This window comes from Coturnix japonica, chromosome 3, assembly GCF_054131305.1.
Source record: "Coturnix japonica strain WE chromosome 3, WE-NBRP24, whole genome shotgun sequence".
Classification (NCBI taxonomy): Eukaryota; Metazoa; Chordata; class Aves; order Galliformes; family Phasianidae; genus Coturnix; species Coturnix japonica.
The window spans coordinates 72,490,793-72,509,507 of NC_140665.1; the positions used below are offsets into that span (position 1 = coordinate 72,490,793).

The window sequence follows — 18,715 nt, forward strand, 5'->3', positions numbered from 1 at the left end:
ACCAGGGGAGGGGAAAGAGGAGGGGCGAGACGCCCCTCAGCAATGGTGCCCCCTCGTGGCCGGAGGCCGCCGGAGCGGGGGAGGAGTTAAGGAGGAGGAGCCCCTCCTGGGGGAGGGCCGATACACCATCTGCTGGTCTCCGAGCTATTGTTGTGGCGGCATATGCTGCACAGCTGATGGTGTGTACCATTGAGTAGGGAAAAAAAGGCTGCTTCTGAGTGTAGATTGCTGCTTTCGTTTGTTTGGGTGCTTGCGGAATTGAAAGAAGTTATACTGTACCCAGTTTACCTCCGGAAAAGTAAACACACACACGCACAAATCTCCCTGTTTGAAGCCCAGGCCCGTCACTGAGATTTATTTTCCTTTTAAATGAATTCATTTGGGATTTTGCATTCAGTATCATGCTGCACTCTGTGACTATTCAGGACTTAATAGCAGCTCCTGCTTCTCGTGGGACTCACATCGCCTCATTGTTCGAGCCACGGAAGAGTCTCAGCGGGGAGCAGAACAAATGTGATAGCGTAACCCGCAGACGCTGTTGGCATGCAATAAACCAACCTAATGCAGTGCCGGGAGCAGCAGCGTGCCACTGCATCTTTGCTGATTCACCTCACAGCTCCTGCTCCTTTCAAGCACCGCACAAAGGGAGAGCTTCGCGCTGTCTTCAAGATGAGGATAGGACGCCTCAAGCTACCGATAAGCTTCTCCCTATTTGAGATGCACGCGGTCGCAGATCGCAGGAGGAAATCTTTTTGCATGTGGAGCAGGATGGCCGTGTTGAGGAAATAAATGCAGACAACGAAATAAACAGGTCTCCAACAAGACAGAGGTGCTGCTGAGAGCTGTCTGTGTGTTTGCAGCTCCACTCATGAAGGTCTCAAGGGTCCTTATGCCACTTCTCAGCTGCTAGCACACATTCGCATCCATCTGGTTGAAAGAGAGCAGTTTTCAGCCAGCAGCCGTTGTTAGGATCCTACTGCTGGTGATCCAAAGTAGCTTTAAGGCAGTGAATATGTTACAAATGAAAATCTGTTAAAGCAAACCGTTTGTCTTTCATAGCATTATGCTACACATGCCTTTTAAAACGCTTGTTAACAGCTTTGTCTTGAAGAGACAGAAGAATCCCCCAGCCCACTGCACAGTCTGTTCCATACCCACTGCCCTCTGGTGCAGAACCTTTCCCTAACCCCCACCAGACCCTCCCCTGACACAGTGAATTCAAGCTTTGCATCCCTGTTAGTAATGTTACTGAGCATTATAGCCAAACCCCAGATAAAGACGACCAAATAGAATAGGTCTAAGCACTGACACTTGCTAAGATGCACTTGGAAAGGACATACACACCATTCAAGGTTCTTTGGACATCCGTGTGACTTCTGAAATGTGACTACAATTCTGTACAGCAATTAGAAGTTTTTTCACGTGGACAGAATTAAATATAAATAAATGTAGAAACCAGACTAACAAGAGGACCCGCTATTTCCCAAAGGCCTCTTCTGCTGTTTTGATGCTGCAGTAGAGTTAATAATTGAAGAGCGAGCATGAGTTTGATGAGACAAAAGCTGGTAATTATGGAGCATCTGAAATGGGAAACAAGTTGGATCCTTCAGTGAATTCTTACAGGAATCACATATGACAGGCAAGCTCTGCATGGATATGCAGTACGTGTGTGTGTTCACACTGGACTGGCACAGTCACGCTACTTCTTGGCTTTCAGGCACTGGGGCTGCCCCTGTCTCACAGGCATTGCTGGTCACTGCATGCAGCTCTGCCAAGGTAAAAGCACAGGGTGTGCAGCTTGTGCTTACAGCAGTTACTGACGTATTGTCAGTGGGTATGGACGAACACTCAGAGGATGCAGATAAAGCCTTGTGGCTTTAAACAGATGCGTTAGTTTCCTCATATCTTTCTGATGATAACAGGCACGTTCAGGTTCTGGTATGAGCGGTGTGCCAGAAGGGATGATCGGGTTTCATCATTTAGTTCATATTACCTAGGAGACGAGCAGTTTCCATTTTCAGGGCTTCAAGCAGCAACTCCCTTTCTTGGAAATGAACTGCTGATTGCTAACGCTGCTATAAAATGGGGGGTCAGCTCTAATCGCACACTGCTACACAGGTAAGTTAGAGTTTCTTGTTACAAAATACAATGAGAGGCTGTTTTTCTATGCTAGGCTTAATAGCAGCCTCCCATCAGACAGAACAAAACACAGGCATAATCCTGCTCTAGTTGTCTTGCTGGTAACTTCCAAAGAGGTACAAACTTTGGAGCAGTTACTGATACTGACTTTGTTTCTACTGCTTGTTCAGGTGGAAATCTTTTGATTGGTCGATTCATTTTTATAAAGTATGACAAAAACCTTACAATAGTAGCCTGAATGAAGCTGTGATACTTCCTATGGCTGAAGATCATTTGCTGCAGAGGGAGTTTTTGTCTGCACGGGAGAGACGAGAGATCTATTTGGCATGAAGTTGATAGAGAATGCAACACAGTTGTGTTGGTTGCATACAGACACCACAATTTTCTTAAGTCATTTTAGATTCTTCCAAGATTAATTTTTTTTTTTTCCCAATTATATAATTTAACAAATAACAAAGCAAACAGTAAACTGTGTCTGCCCTCTCTCAAAAAAAAAACCCATTCATCTGCAGTGGAGGAGAGACCACAACAATTAGCAGCTGGCAAAGCATCACACCCAGCAGCTGCTGGGCTGTTAAGTGGTGTTTGTGGTTTTCCCAAACACAGAACAAGCTTCTACTAGCTGTGAAAAAGAGCACCAAGCACGCTTTAGGTTATGAAAATTGACTGAAGATGTAGTCTGTATGTGATGTTTCCAAAGAAATGAATGTTTGGCTGCTAAGAGACTGAAGCCCAGAAAGGAAAGGGATTTGTCCCAAGCTGCTCAAAGTCAGGTTTAATCCCAAACCTGCCAGATGAACTATCTCCTGTCCAGTCTTTTCTTTTCTAGTGAGAGGCTAAAATAAATAAATAAGGTGTGGAAGATGAAGGCAATAGACTGGGTTTTTCTTAGCTCTGAACCTCACGTCCTGGATGACATGGGATAAATATTGTCTCATAGACATCTCCTCCTCCACAGCATGGATTTCCCTGCCCAGGTTAATGGTGTTTTCAGGAGAAGGCTCCATGTCTCGTTACAGGCTAATGAAGAATTCATGTCAATGAAATTCAATGCAAAGAGTCTATAGATCACTCTTCACTGTTCTGTGGGAGAAAAGCAAGCCAGTACCTTTACGTGCGTGTCCAGGGGCCTCCGCTTCCAATGGAAGCATCTAATGATGAATTGGGTGGGAAACCTATTGCCAGTGCTCAAGTGTGAGCTGGTGTGTGTTCAGCTCGGTGAGGTGACTTTGAATGGAGCTAGACCATGCCTCTCTGTTCCTAGGGGGTTTATCGCTGCCTCTTCCTCTGCAGGACAGTGTTGGGATAGATGCATTATGCTGGGGTGGCAGTGGAGCTTCCATAAGCTTAAGAACAAGCTGGACAAAAATCTGTCAGGGAGAGCTGTAAGCATGACGAAGCATTCTGGTGGTCAGAGAATGAAGTAAATCTGTGCTTCTTAGCCTGCGGACTTGAGACTGCTATTAGGTAGGAGGGAAGCTGTGGGAATTCCATGAAACGCACAAAGAATCAGCAACAATGAAGCACTTCCTTATATCAGCAACAAAATAAGGGGGAAATGCAATTACCAAATGAAGATTCAAAGTTGAGTTTTATTATTTATTTACAGAAACCTTGGTGCCCATGCTTTGTTCTTCCTTTTCTCAAAGCACTGAGCTGATCCTTGTTGTTTTAAAAGTGCTGAGATTGTGCTTTTATTAAGTTATATATGCATATATGTATATACACATATATATTCGTATAAAAGCTAGAGAAGTTGACCTCTTAAGTTTTCTGCTTTTAAAGTAATTAAATTAGCAGAACTGATTGAAATCTGGTTGGATGCATCAGTCCATGCACATTACCCAACCTTCTGTAGTCTTTGTAGAGGACAGAGGTCATTTTTTTCCTTGCTGTTCAGTTATGTGCTTGAAGACTTTTTCTCATTCTTAATCCTCACCTTGCTCTGAATGTCACAGAGGCAATCAAACATTTTCTCTAGCCTCAGGTAACTTAACCTCTCCTCTCATCTGTTTGCACCTGTTCTGCTTCTTGAAGTCAATTATTTCTCATTCACTCATTAATTAACTGCTTGTCTTTGAAGTCTATTTTATTATTTAGACAACTGACCCCTTCCATATGTTCTTTGCATTGTGTCAGTGAATTAATTGTATCACCAATGGAAATCAAAGCATCAATAAACATCTACAATCTTCTATAACAACGGTGGTGCACGTAGCAAAACACAGCCTTTTAGAAGTAGGTTTGAGCACCTTTGAATACAGTGGCCATGCTGGTTACAGCCCAAGCACAATGAAACAAGCTCTGTGGCCCCTGAGGCTTGTGGATGGGGATTGTTCTAGGCTTCTCAATATTGAGCCAAATATATTTAAGAGCATACATCTGATAGCATAGCAGCCAACTGATATTCCTGTTAGTTCTTTTTACCTGCAGCATAAAGGAATAGTTGTGTAACAATTTCTGAGAGCATCTTTTGACAACATCCTTCCTGGTGCAAATCAGGGATACATTCATTCTTATGGCCTACCTCAGCTCCTCGAGCATGTCACCAGCTCTGATGGTGCTGGAGCAAATAACCTTGTTTTCCAGCAGAGCCCTGGCCATAGGCAGAGATTGTTATGAGCAGTGAGCTCAAGGGACAGCAAAAGCAGCTTCAAATCTGTGCTGAGCTTGGTAATGCAGTGGCCCAATTACTGCTGGTACTCAGACTCATTCACCAGTACTAACTGCTGCTACAACAGGTACGTTTTCTCTCTTGCTAAGCAGAGCCTGCAGATCAGTAGATGGGGTGAGGACATTCAGATCAAATATACAGGTCTGAAAACTCCTCACATTTCCAACCTCGAGTTTTCCACCTGTTCTGCTCTCATCAGTCCTTACAGTCACAGTTACCAAGGAAGAACTGTTCCTCTCTTAGCTCCCCTCACCCCCCATTACTTGAGCAGATAATTCACGATGTATGCCATATTCAGCATTATCTAGATCTGTTCATGTTGAAACAAAAGGTGTAGAGGCATGAAAATTCCATGAAGTTTTAATATATACACAAACGTTCATGATAAATCATACTGAAACAATTGCTCAAACAGCTGCATTTGGAAATTACACAGAATTGCTTTGGTACAAGCAAAAAGAGGCTTTTTGTATCCAGAGCTGGAAGAACCTGGAATGAAGACACAGAACAGTAAAGAAGATTGACAGCATTTGCCAGGTAGGTAGATCTGATACGTGTTGAGACAGCGACCAGAAGGGCTGGCACACAGCAGCCACTCCAGGTGAGCTGGAGAGCCCCAGACCCATTCCAGCAGCCTGATATGAAACATTTTGGAAGAGAAAGAACAGTAAGAGGCAAACGCTCCTAGCCAAGTCCTGGCACTGCAGAGCAGCTTACGTAGCTCTCTGTGAAATACCTCTTGTACTAACAACATAAACATCTCCTGAACGCAACACAGTGCTGCTCTTCGTTACGGCTGCAACACAGGCTAACAGGAAAGGGACAGACGCTTGTATTCTGTTGAACTTAAAGCTCTGAGATATCAGAAACTGATGCCTATAAAGACTTACTTCAGGGCAATGTTCTCCTTCCTTTGCTGTGATCAAAGACCTGACGTCAGTGCTGAGTCTGTGCAAAACACCCTGTAGAGAAAGGGCAGCCTGCAAGGAGCAGAGCTGCCTTAATGCTGAACTGATTTCATTGTTTGTGCTGGGATAAAAGAGGAGGAAGTGGTACCACAAGCACGTTAACTCTTTTCTCATCCCCCAAACTCCAGCTGTGGTCACAAAGCTTTACCATTATGGGTACTGGGGTGGCGGAATTAACTTTGACTAAAAGGTTGACTGTGATTTTCAAGCTTGTGTGAGTTGGCTTATTTTTTTCCCCCTCCTTTATTTCTACAATGAATTTAGTTGTATAAAACCCAGAAATACACATCACCTGCTGCTGCACTTAGTGACAGCAGTCTCCAGTCCCAACTTGTGGCCTGTTAAAACATTACACCTTGCAGTGTGCTGCACCAGCGTGTGTGGAGACAACGTGCTTTACAGAACTCCAATATTTTCTGTTAAAGCTCCACATGCACAGGATGACTTGGGATAGAAATGCCACTAGAAACCTTCACAGCTGCTACACAGACCCATCAGGAAACACTACATAGATAAAAAAAGAAGTGTTTCCATGAGGACTACTTCGTACCTGTTGAAGATAAATGTGAGGACAGCACATCAGTGAAAAACTGCTTTTGGAGTATTTACTCAAGGTCTTATTTCTCACTAATTTCTATCCTGAAATGCCCTGAATTCTTATCCTGAACAGTCCTGAAATGATAATTTCCAATATCAAACAATATTCTGGTTCTGATTCAGTCAGTGCTTCGCATGGAAAATATCCCATACAAGTATTCTGGGCCACCTCCGTGAGCCCTGACTCACCGGCAGCAAACAGCCGAGTGGTTTTACATCATTAGCTGCACTATCAGAGGAGCACTTAGCAGGGCTAACAAAAAGGAAATAAGCATCACGGATGGCAGCTGTGCCAGATTCTATTTAATGAGAGAACAGAAAACTTGTCTGCTTTTGGCACCCATGCTCTTTGTCCAGCATTTGGTCTCAGCCTGGTTTCTCCCAGCCTTTTCCCACCTGTGTGCTCCTTCCTGCTCCAGCCCACACCTCTCAGCCTCCCACCTCCATTTCTGGTTTAAGTGAGTTTGCAGACCCAAGTCCTAAACTAAACATCGATGGGCTTCTTAGAAATGTATTCAACTTCCGCATCACCTGAACATACAAAATGCCAACATTTTCAATTCAAATGCTCTTTTTTCCCACTTTTGAAGGCTAAAAGTACTGCTTCCTTAAACACACAGCAACTGCTACAAAGCTGACCTGAGCCCACACTGTAATGGAAAAATACCATAATCGCTCAGTGTGCTTTCATACAAAAATATTTACCTCATTCGTATTTTAAAACATCTCTGCAGACCTTAAAAAGATCCACAGCTTATGTAAATCCCGGAGGCCTTTAAAACCCAGCTAATCTCACCTTCTGAGAGATGAAGTTGGAAAAAAATGTCATGGAAGGTAAACACTTCCCAGCCTGCAGATGTTTTTCCCCTTGACCCTCCCCTCCCGTACCCCATACCCTATCCCCCTCCATGGTGAGGCTCCAGCCAGTGCCAAACTGGGCCCAGCAGAGGGGAAGGAGGAGCTGCGTGGTCCTAGGTACTGGGGAGAGACAGGAGGAATTCAGGAAGAGAGAGGGGCTGGAAGATGCTGGGCTGCCCCATAGGCTGGGGAGGTGCCACCACCCCAAGTCTCATCCCATGGGCAGGAGTGGGGTGTGGGCCTGCAGGAGTTGTCAGCACAGCGTGTAGGAAGGTATACATTGCTCATGGTGAAATACCCAAATGCAAGTGCTAAAGAAATGCATCTCATCAAGAACATCTGCAGGTGGCTTTACCAAACCACAACACCCTCTGCACTCTGTGAGACCTTAAAGTGAACCCTCCCTTCACCCCCTTGTTTGAAGCTTATTTGTTTTAAAGGAAAAATACCACACGGGTTTACCTGCTGAACAGGTCATCGGTATTCATCTAACAGGGAATGTGCCATGAGGTACAATGACCATAATGGTTCCAAAAGATGTGGATTGATTAGGCTGACAGTAATAGAATATTAAACATTTCATTCTCGGTAATTCAGATCCTACGTTCAGATCAGAATCAGATATTATGTCCTGGATGTGTATGGCACTGACTTTTATTTGATCCTAAATGGCATCCTACTGTAACATTATGTGCTTTAACAGTTTTATGTATTCTCGGTCTAAAAAGGGCAAATCCTGCAGTAACTGGAAATGTTTCTGTTGGACACACTGATTTATATAACACAAAACATGATGAACAGGTCTTCCAAAAATGAACCATCGAGGGGTCTGTGGACATGCCCTTATCCTCAGGTACATCTGAAGACAGCAGATCTCCAGCACAACTCCCAAGGAGGTCCTGTTCCTCCCCTCCCCTGAAGGTCCCCTCCCCAGAACATGGCACTATGCAGTTATGATCTCCCATAGATAATAAGCATCCTATTTGTGCAACCTATTGTAGGAATGGGGTTCTTTAGCAGGGGGGTTGGACTCAGTGATCTCCTGGGGTCCTTTCCAACCCCTGCAATTCTGTGAAAATATGGCATCTCTTCTGCTTTTACCATTTTCAGATTGCACCTTTCATTTGCTAACCTAGCAGTGTTTGGCCACTCAAGCGGGATGAAGTTTACTTGAGCAAATGGACCCTGTTCAGAAGGAAGCAAACACTTTGTAAAAAGGCATACAGCTTAGCACCAGAGAGCAAAAGAAGAGCTATCTATACCCAAGGCTGAAATGCTGCCGCCTTCTTGCTTTTTCCTACATGATCATCACTCTCAAAACCAGTCCCTTTGTTCTGCCTTAAGAGCCTGCCCCTCTGAATTGATCTTCAAGTCAACCATCAAAGATTCCAGGTGAATGGTTTAAAAGCAATCAGGTGAAGCATTTAATGCAAAGCTTTACATGGCAAGACAAGTTTATCGGAAAAAAAAAATGCAAGCCAGTCTCTCCGAAGATAAAGACTATTTTATATTACTGAAGGTAGGTCACATCCAGTATGAGAATAATCCAAGAGAAATTTTTGGTACCGCACAATCCAGCTGGCTTGTCCCATTTGAGCCGCGCACAATCACATACCAACAACAATACCACAGATTCCTAGATACCGACAGCTCCCACTATCACATTTGCTCTTTTGGTTACTCAACAAACCGGACACCTGCCGTGTCAGTTAGCAGCATACAGAGGAAGCGCCCCGAACCCAAGTGCTACGCGTGGCACTGCTCCGGGGGCTCCTTCCAGTGTGGAAAACACAGAGGTGGCACAAAATGGTGCCAAACACAGTCAGCAAAGGGGCAAAGGAGTGCAGGGAGAGCCCGTGCCATTAACAGAGCACAACCACTGAGCGCATCCGTAAGATCACAATCTCACTTCCCTTTCAGAAAGTGCCTTTGTTTATTCAGTTTTTGACTGTATGGCATAAGGACTCAGGCGTTTTATAGATAGATACCAAACTGGTATTATCAAAATAAACCATCTGTTTTATAAACCCACTATTTACAGAAACGGTTTCTGAAGGTTTGTTTTTGGATTTTTCCATTTTTTAACAAAAATTAAACTATACACCAATCTAAGTTACAGAAACAAAAATAACCTTTATAAGATCACATGTATAAAACAAGAAATGAAATGTGATTTTATTTAAGGCAATACTGGGCTACTTCACAAATCACCACCTCAAATATATACACTGCTCCACACTACTAATTTTCTATCACATTCACAATGGATTCTTTAATACCAAATATTGTTTTAAATCTCCGATGTAGCAAACTATTTTATTCACATTTCCATTCTTATTTTTTATTTTTAATTATGGAATCATAAATGCTTTGTATCCAATTAAAAGCCATGAAAAATGTAGCTATAAGAAAACTATTGTATTTATGGGTTAACTCCACGTGAGTATCATCTGTAGATACCACATGTTCAAATGTACAAAAATGAGTGTGCCAGTATGTTGGACCTATGAAGTGTGTGATCTTATCCAGCTCCTCTCCTGTAAATAAATGCTTTACGCAAAATAAACTGGATATGGGAGACTTAGCTAGTTTTAGTTCAAAAGGTCTTAATTTAAAATGATTAAAGGACAGTTTTAAAAACTCGATCACTTAGTTACAATTAAAATTCTGAATATAAATGTGTCATTTAATAGTTTAGACTTACAGACTGCTGGTGGCAGCAAATGATTTACAATAATAAATATATACAAAAACAAAAATGTATCTACAAATAAAAGAGTACTGTTGTACATGAGCAGTGACCTGGTGAAAGATACCAATCACAGACAATTCACAAAGATTTAGTTCATGGAAAGGACAATTCGATAGAAAGTTGAGGTTTCGATCAAGTATTTACAAAGCTGAAGCAATTATTCTGTTCTTCAAGTCCCATAGGGATAAAAACAAATGAAAATTTACATGACAAATGCCATGTTTTTCTCTAGATTAAACCACCTCAAAATAAATGAGCTCGACAGTTACCAGCATGCGTGATGGCTTCCTATTCAAAATAAACTTTATTACAGGTAATGGTTACACACACTTAGGGTTTCAGTTTTGAATGCCCTTTTCATTACCCTTCCTTTCTTTTGCAGCTGTAACTTCTGGATTGTTTTCCCAGCGTTCATCAAGTCTTCTCAAACTGACGGTAGGTCTCATTTCCTGAAGCTGCTTCAACGCACGCTCAGTGCAGTCTTTAAAAGTCTTGTCTAAAACTATCTTTACGTTATCACAACACTGAAGCTGTGATGGATTGGCAAACTGTACAAAGGTTTCAGTTGCAGAAGATGACCAAGTGACATTATTACTTGTTGCTACGGAGGTCTTCTCGTTAGATTTTCGTGTGTTTGAATGAGATCCTTTTTTGGTTCCGCTGCTATGGTGCTCTCTTTCAGTGCTTTTCTTTTGCTTCACAGCAGACTCTTCAAGGAACTTGAGGAACGAAACTTCAAAACCCATAGGCTTGAATGAACTCCAGTCAAAAGCTGCAGGCTGCTCTTCAGCTGTCTGAATAGCAACAGCAGTCTCTTCCTCCCTGTGTGGGTTACTCACTTCAGCAGGCTGCACCTCCTCTGCTTTTTCAGTTCTTCTTCTCTTATTCTGAGCTACATTTTTTTCTTTGTTTGCTCTTTTTAAGTTGTTTGATTTTTGCTTCTCTGAGGGGCAGGAGTTGGTCTCCTGCGAGTCACTATTTACACTGGAAGATATTTTTGCTTGATTTTCAGCACTTGAACAATCCTCGTTAATCAGTTTAGTAATGAAGAGTTCTGTCAGTTCATCCACTTCATCCTTCTCACCTTTCTCAGTTTCTTTCTGTGGTAACGTCGATGTGCTTGAGTCATTATTGCTTGCTAATGAACTTGGTTCTGTCTCCTCCACATCAGTTTTTTTGTCAGTTTCCTCCTGCTCGCAAGGCGTTTCCTTTACTTCTGGCACACAGTCCTTTTTGGATACAATGAGAAGATTTCTGTGTTGTGAAGTAAAGGCCTTGGACAATTTGTGGCATTTATAATGCCTTATGATGTTACTTTCGCTTGTCACTACAGAGGAACATCCTTTTATCATACACGGATACTGAGTTACAAATCTGCTTGTACATTCGGATAATGCCTCATTTCTAGCTTTGATGGAAAACACATGCTTCCCACGTTTCAGTGAATAAGCCTTATTTTCCTGAATTTGCATTGCTTTTGCATTTTTGTTTTCCAAGCTATCGTTTTTCTTTCGTTTTGTTTTCTCCGACAGCCTGATACTTTCCTTTCCAGATTTGGTTTTCAGGCCTCTCTGTTTGGACTTCACTGGTTTCTCCTGGTTTGCTTTGCTTGAAATGTTTTCCTGACCTGGTGTCAGCCTTCTGGGTCTTATTAGATGGTCTTTATGCCTGTCATTATGTTTATTAAAAATATGCCTTAGGAGGTTAGATCTAGTAGCATAAATACGGTCACAGCCCTCACAGTCACACTTGAATACACCATCATCTTCTACCTTGTTTGGCCTTATCTTAACACCGTGATCTGTCTCAAGATGTGTAACGTAGTTGAAATACATTGTAAACGAAGATTTACATTGAGACTGATCACAAGAAAATCTTCCTGCCTCTGGAGCGGGTTTCATGTTTTTGATTTGCTCAGGGGTCATGTTATGAAGCTTCATGTAATGCTGTATCAAGCTAGGAACCTCCTGGAATATTCGGGAGCAGTCACTCATCTCACACCTGAATTCTCTGATGGTGGGCTTAGTTTCAGTCTCGTCACGTTCCTCTTTACCTGGCTCACTCTCCTCCTCCACTTCAGCAGAGAAGGCAGGAAGGTCTGATTTGTGCACGGCTTGATAATGAAGAATCAGATTTTGTTGAATAGTAAATGCTGCGAAGCAGCCCTGATGGACGCATCGATATGGTCTGTAAGGACTGTACCGAGTTGGAAACTCCAGAGGTTTTGTTATGGGCTTCCGACGTTTTCTTTCCTCTTTTTCTTTCCTATGCCTCCTGGCTTTGCGTACGTTTGCCTCTGCGTTACCCAAAGTGTCTGCGTTATGCTGCTCCAATGGAGCAGAAACCACCTGGGGAGGTGTTTCCAGTCTTTCGGGAATATTTTTCTCAGGTAGTAACTTTTCCAAGACACTTACAGGCTCCAGAGCCTCTTTTATCTGGCCTTCTTTTTCCAACGGAGCTGCAGTTTTGTTTTCTGTTATTAGTGTCTGCAAATTTATTTCAACAGGTTGCGAAACTGTGTTTACAATTTCATTTTGAGATCTTCTGCCATAAGGCCTTTTAATTTTTAATTTTACCATCTCTTCTGTTGTAAAATGATGTACAAGCTGGCAGTGTGCTCGGAGATTAGAGTTTCGTGTAAACGTCTTTGGACAGCTAGCAACAACACACTTGAATGGGGCATACTTCAGCTGATGTTTCTTGATTTCCAGTATCATTTCTGCAGTGTACTGATGAACCTTGCCATAGTGTTTAAACAACGCATCTTTTGTCATCGCACTATAGTTGCAACCTTGATTCTGACAAACAAAAGGCTTATTAACCTTGTCACTAAAGTGAATAATTGTGTCTGAAGATATCTGGACAAGGGGCTTGTTTTCAATTGGTACAACAGGAGCTGCTGGTGCTAGAGTATCTGCAGGGGGACACTGGCAAACACTCTCAGAGACCTGAATGGATGAATCGTTTTCGAGTTTCAGTTTTTGCAAGCCCTCCAAAATTTCCAGTATTTGATTATCAACTTTTTGAGATGTTTCAGACTGAGTAGCGTTAGTCTTTGCAGCAGTGACATTCCCTGCATGCACTGCAAACTGTGTGTGAGCGGGTAACCGCACACTATTTGAAGAATTTCCTGGAGATGTTTGTGTGTTATTTACTTGCAAGTTTTGTCCTGAAGCAGTGCCGGTATCCTGGATCTCACTTTTCACCTCAAGCATCTGTGAATTCATGGCACTTTTAATTATTTCAAGGGTTTTTTCAAAGTTCTGAATAACATTGTCTTCTGAAATCTGCTCCTCCGAATTGGTCCGCACACAAGAATTTGTAGCCATCATTTGGGAATCCCCATTTTCAGCTTTCACTGTTAATGCTGTACGAGTCTCAAGGTTTGTTTTGAAGTTGTCTTTGATACTGGTCATGAATAACTGATTGTCAGCATTATTGAGTTTCTGCGTGAGATTTTCTGCCACTGCTTGAGAATCACAATTTGCTAGTAAGTTGGACTGAATATTATCTCCCTGTGTTTGCATGTTTCCTTCAGTGCTTTTGGCTGGAAGTCCTGTTGTTGTTATATTATTTACCGCTACTTTCTGTGCTATGTCTGGTGCAACTAAGGGTGTAGCTGCTTTTCTCTTTCTCTTTGAAGAGCTGGTTCCCTTCTTATTAGAGTTATTTGATACTGAATTATTGGGAGTACTTATAACTGAAACTCGTGAAGTGTTCCCTGCAAAGGTTTGTGCTGCTGCAGCAGTATTAGAAAATGAGCTAGAGCACAGGCCGTTTTCAATTGTCTTCAGCATTAAATCATCTGTTGCAAAAACAGGCAAACTCTTGCACTCATTTACTGAAGGAATTTTGGTATTGAGGGTCCTGTTTTGGTCTGTTAGCAGAGTACTTGGGTTGCAGACTGTCTGCAACAGAGGTGACATGGTTGAATTGGGAAGAACAGCTGCATTTATTTGAGTTGTACCAGTGACACAACTTGTTGTAACTATATGTGGAAGTACCTCTGTGCTATCAAAGGTACTTGAAATGCCTGCAGTTTCCAAAGCTTGTTTTATAATTTGACTTCCTTCCTCATTTCCACTAGAATTAAAGTTAGGCATATTGGCCCGCGGGAACATGGTCTGCAGTAAGGCCGCAGAACGATTTTCAGATGCAAGCAATTGCAGGAACGCTGGATCTTTAAAACACAGTTCTGGATTGAAAGTAGACTCCTGGGGTTGCTGCAAGCTTAATGAATTTGAGGAAAGAATCATACTAGCAAGCAAGGACTGTCCATTAGCCTGAAGAGCTTCCGCAGAAATTTCTGATCCTTCAAGAGGCTTACAATACGACCTCTTAGACAAGTGACCACCAAGTGATCGAGGATTAGTAAAAACTCTGAAACACCTGCTACAGATAAATTTACCATCTCTAATTATTGCTGGCCATTTTGCTCGCTTGTTATGTTTTGGCTTTCTTTCTTTTCCATTTGGACCTCGGCCACGGTCCTTTTTCACCTTTTCTGAAGCTGGATGTTGAGAACCAGTTTCATTGAAGTTGTTTTCATTATTCACTCGTGAAGGAAACAATTGATCAATAGTTTCCTCTTTTGGGAAAGCAGAACTGCTGTTTCCTTCTAGTTGCGTTGAAAAGTTGTTTGTGTTGTTTTCCAATTGCGAGAAGACTGAGCTTGGGGCATTCTCTGATGGTGAAGGAAAAAGAGACATTGGACCATTCTCTGCAGGTAAAGGAAGAAAAGGATCTGAACTGCCATCAATATTCAGAGGCATAACTCTTTTTGCCAGATCTTCCAACTGGGAAGGCAAGGTTACACCAGACAGATTTTCCATTTGTGAACATAAAACACTTTCAGGCTCACTTTTAATACGAGTAGGCAAATTTGAATTTGCGACACTTTCCACTGCAGGCAACAAAGGATTGGTCAAATTTTCTAAGTGGGTTGGGAAAAGCGAACTTGAGAGGTGTTGCACTTGACTAGAGCAGGTGGGATTCGAATTAGTCTTGGTCTGTGCAGTAAAAGCAGCACCACTGGGATTGCCCACTTGCGACGGCATCAGACAGACAATCTTCTCATCATTTTCAACGTTTTGTAAATTGCTGGATTTTCGTGGTTTCTTATTTTTACGCTGCATTTTAAAAGTAGCATATTGATCAGGGTGTGCTGCCTTCATATGTTTGCCAATGCTCTGCGATGAGTTGTATGTTCGAGTACACCCCTCAACCTGACAACTAAATTTCTGAACTGGTGCTGCTGGTGACACAGCTGGAGCTAAAGAGTTATTTATGCTAGGCTGTGATGGAATAAATGTAATACTTTCTAAAGTTTTTAAAGGTAGGCTATATAGATTAGCTGCAGCTTTAATACTGTCTTCGATTTCAAGTTTGGAAATGGGAACACTGTTTCGGTATCCTGCCTGATTCTGCACATTAAGTGCATTTACAATGTTTACTTGCCCTTCTGAGCTTTTTGATTCAAGGGCTTCTGGTTTTAGTGTGTTTGAACTCACAGGTATATTTTGAACATTCTGAGACTGACTGAGACAATTCTCTTCCTTTCTTTCTTGGAAAACTGGAAGACAAGAATCAACTGTTGAGCACAATTGCTGCGCTCCAGATTTAGTGGTATCTACTTTACTGGTAGTAGCAGCCAATTTACCTCTTCTTACAAAGTTATCTCGGATCTTCTGGTTAACTGCAAGCGCCTTAACACTGCTCACTGGAATTGCTACTTCTGTCTTCACTGAACCTGCAGCAGCCTCTTCTGGAGCAGCATTAGGCAAGGAATCACTTTGCTGCAGTATAATTGGGGACGTATTTACACTTTCACTCCCTACCGGTTCTGCTTTGATTTCATTCCAGACATAGTTTTCTCCTTCAGTAGAACTACTTTGGTTGTCAGCTGGAGCAGATGCTGATTCCTCTTTAACAGCAACTCCGTCAGTACTTTCATTAGCTTCAGATGGTTGACTAAGATCAGACTGATTAGTCTGGCCTTCAGGCTGCTGCACTTTTTCAGGCTGCTTGTCGTGCTCTTCAATATGCTTTTCCAGTTCACCCTGAGAACGGTACACTTTTCCGCAGCCTGTGAATCTGCAGGTATAGGTATTATAGTGTTGTGCTTCGTGATCATACAGCAAATAAGCCTCAGAAAACACTCTCCCACATTTAGGAAACATACACTTCGCTCTGAAGACTTGATGCTCCTTCCTGTGAGTTAGCAGCTCAGCGTAACTGTTAAAACCAGCCTTACATTTCATCTGTATGCAGATATAAGGCTTGCTGCCACAGTGCATTTGTAAATGATCATTCAGGTGAGTAACACTTACAAAATGTCGTCTACAGTACTGACAAATCACTTTTTTGCTTTGCATTTCTAGAAAACGTTTAGCTTCTTCATTATCCTTATGCCCTTTTGCATGTGCTATTAGATTTTTAAAATACTTAAAGCCTTTTTTACAAAACGTTACAGGACAAGTGAATTCATTAACAGGTAGTGGCTTTTGAACTGGCACTATCTCTGGTACGTATGGTTTATCTTTATCATCATTTTCATCATCAGAGTTATCATTATCATTAAATACAATGAAGTCTGTTGTATAGAGACTGTTCTTCTTAATGGGTCGCTGCTCCTGTTTGGATACAGAATTGGTTTTCTGATTCTCATTGGTAGTTGCTATTTTAGGAGGTCTTCCCAATCTTCTCAGCGGTTTCATAGCAGCCAGTCTCTCTTTGCTGGATTTTTTAACATGCAAAGTTACATGGGGAACAAAGTTCTCTTTAGAATTAAAATTTTGGGCACAAATAGGGCAACTGTAGATTCCATCTTTATAATGTTTTTGAGCATGCCTAACTATTCTGTGACCTAGAAATTCCTTGTCGCATAACACACAATACTGCATATAAGCTTGCCAGTTCCGGAATCTGGCTGATATGAATCCTCGCTCTCTGAGTTTTTTAATTTCTCTCTTTTTCTGCTTTTCATCTCTGATACCTTTAAGAAGGCTTGTAGCTTCATCAAAACCACCAGCAAACCCATTCATAGAAGCTTCTTTAGTCTCTTCTTGGCAATCCTCAACCTTCTCATAAACTTCACTATCATTGAGTTCGTCTATCGATGACACAATGGATGCTTCCTCTCCCATCAGTGCCAGACACTGACGCTTTAGAGTTTTCCAGTCCCAGAATTCTGGATCGAAAGGCCACTGAGTTTTCAGTACAAGTAAGAGCTCACAGCGCAATGAATTTGGTATTGGAAGATTCTCTTCATCGTACTTTTGATCAGGCTGATTATAGAGCATTTCAACAGCATAGTACGCATCCACAGTGGGTTCAAGAAGAAATTCACTCAACTGACAAGCACGTTTAACCTCCAAATCATCTGGAAGCAAACAGGAGATAGTCTTGCAAATAGATATCTTGACATCTGCATTTTCACTGGATTCCAAGCGCAAAGCTTTCACACACAGTTCAATGCAGGTTGCAAGTCCAGCACCATCAATCTGTAAAGCAAGATTAATCTTAGTGAATCAGTTCTTTTTATATTTGTAAAGATAAATAAATAAATAATCATAAAATAACAACAAAAAAATTGTATTCATTTTTTTCATAAAAAACACATATCCTAAGTGTCAGGAAAATGCATTTGATCTAATAATATGTTTTTTACCATAAGAAGCAAAGTTTTTAAATGCAAGGCTAAGCTGCATGATTTTTCCTCATCCTATTGGAAATTGAAAGTTTAGACACAATGAAAATGCATATCAAATGTACATTCTGCCATATTTGTGACTTTTGGCTTGCATGAAAGAGGAGCCTAGTTTGTATTACAGCAGCACTGGGGCTCTTCCATAAACTAAAGCACGCCAGTTTTGTCACAGTTATTTAAAATAAGCTTCTATGGAGCACTAAGTTAACACTAGGTAGAACTAAATGTAAGAAGTGCTACAGCTACAGTAAGAGAAGCACATGATTATCAAAAGCTATAAAATCACTTAAGGCATAAGGGTTTGTTTCTATTTTTGAAGACTATTCCACTTCAAAATCAACTGATTATAATTGAACACAAGGGTTCATTCCAACTGAAAGTAATAAATGGATTTAAATGTTCCATCATTTCAATGTTTCAAAGGTCATATATATAGCCCTTTCTCATTTACACCCTCCAGGAAAGTAGATTTGATTTATGGTCATGTTACAGTTCCTTTTGCTGCCAAGGATGCATAGAGAGGCCACTATATACATAAAAATAAAGTCAAGTGCGTTTTTGAACACACAGATAGATATACTACTTGCATGGTTTTAAATTTCTGCCACCAAGGAAACAGTCCACAGTTCACTAAGGAAAAATCAGTATGGCATGGAGCAGACAGCTTTTAATATTTTCCCCTACCACTCCAATTTAGTTCAGGCCTTCAGGAAAAACTGTGATTAGCCCATGATTAGCCAGGCCCGACCGATGCAAAAGGCAAAAAAGAAATTAGAATACAAAGAATTACAGAAATCTTGCCAAACTAAAAGCTTTTGGAAGAGCTAAACTTGGCTATAAACATTAAGTAGTGCAACTGCTGATAGAAAACTAGGAAAATTACATGAAACTGAGACAAATGAACTGAGATGTGCATCTACGCCCACAAAAGGCATTTCATCAAGGACTTCATTTATAAAAACAAACGGCATTCTTTGTGGCAGACTTTTTAATTGATTTTTTTCTTTTTTCCATTTTTT

General features: G+C 41.5%; 1 protein-coding gene across 3 annotated transcripts in view; it reads right to left on the reverse strand.

Annotated features, from left to right (window-relative positions):
- Positions 1-8,629: 8,629 nt before the first annotated feature.
- ZNF292 (zinc finger protein 292) overlaps positions 8,630-18,715 on the reverse strand; it is a 51,812-nt gene continuing 41,726 nt past the window's right edge. For all 3 annotated transcript variants that reach the window (XM_015858925.3, XM_015858926.3, XM_015858927.3), the window contains one exon: positions 8,630-17,490. In XM_015858925.3, the coding sequence (XP_015714411.2) occupies positions 10,327-17,490 (7,164 nt within the window). In that variant the 3' untranslated portion in view covers positions 8,630-10,326. The remainder of the gene's footprint in view (positions 17,491-18,715) is intronic.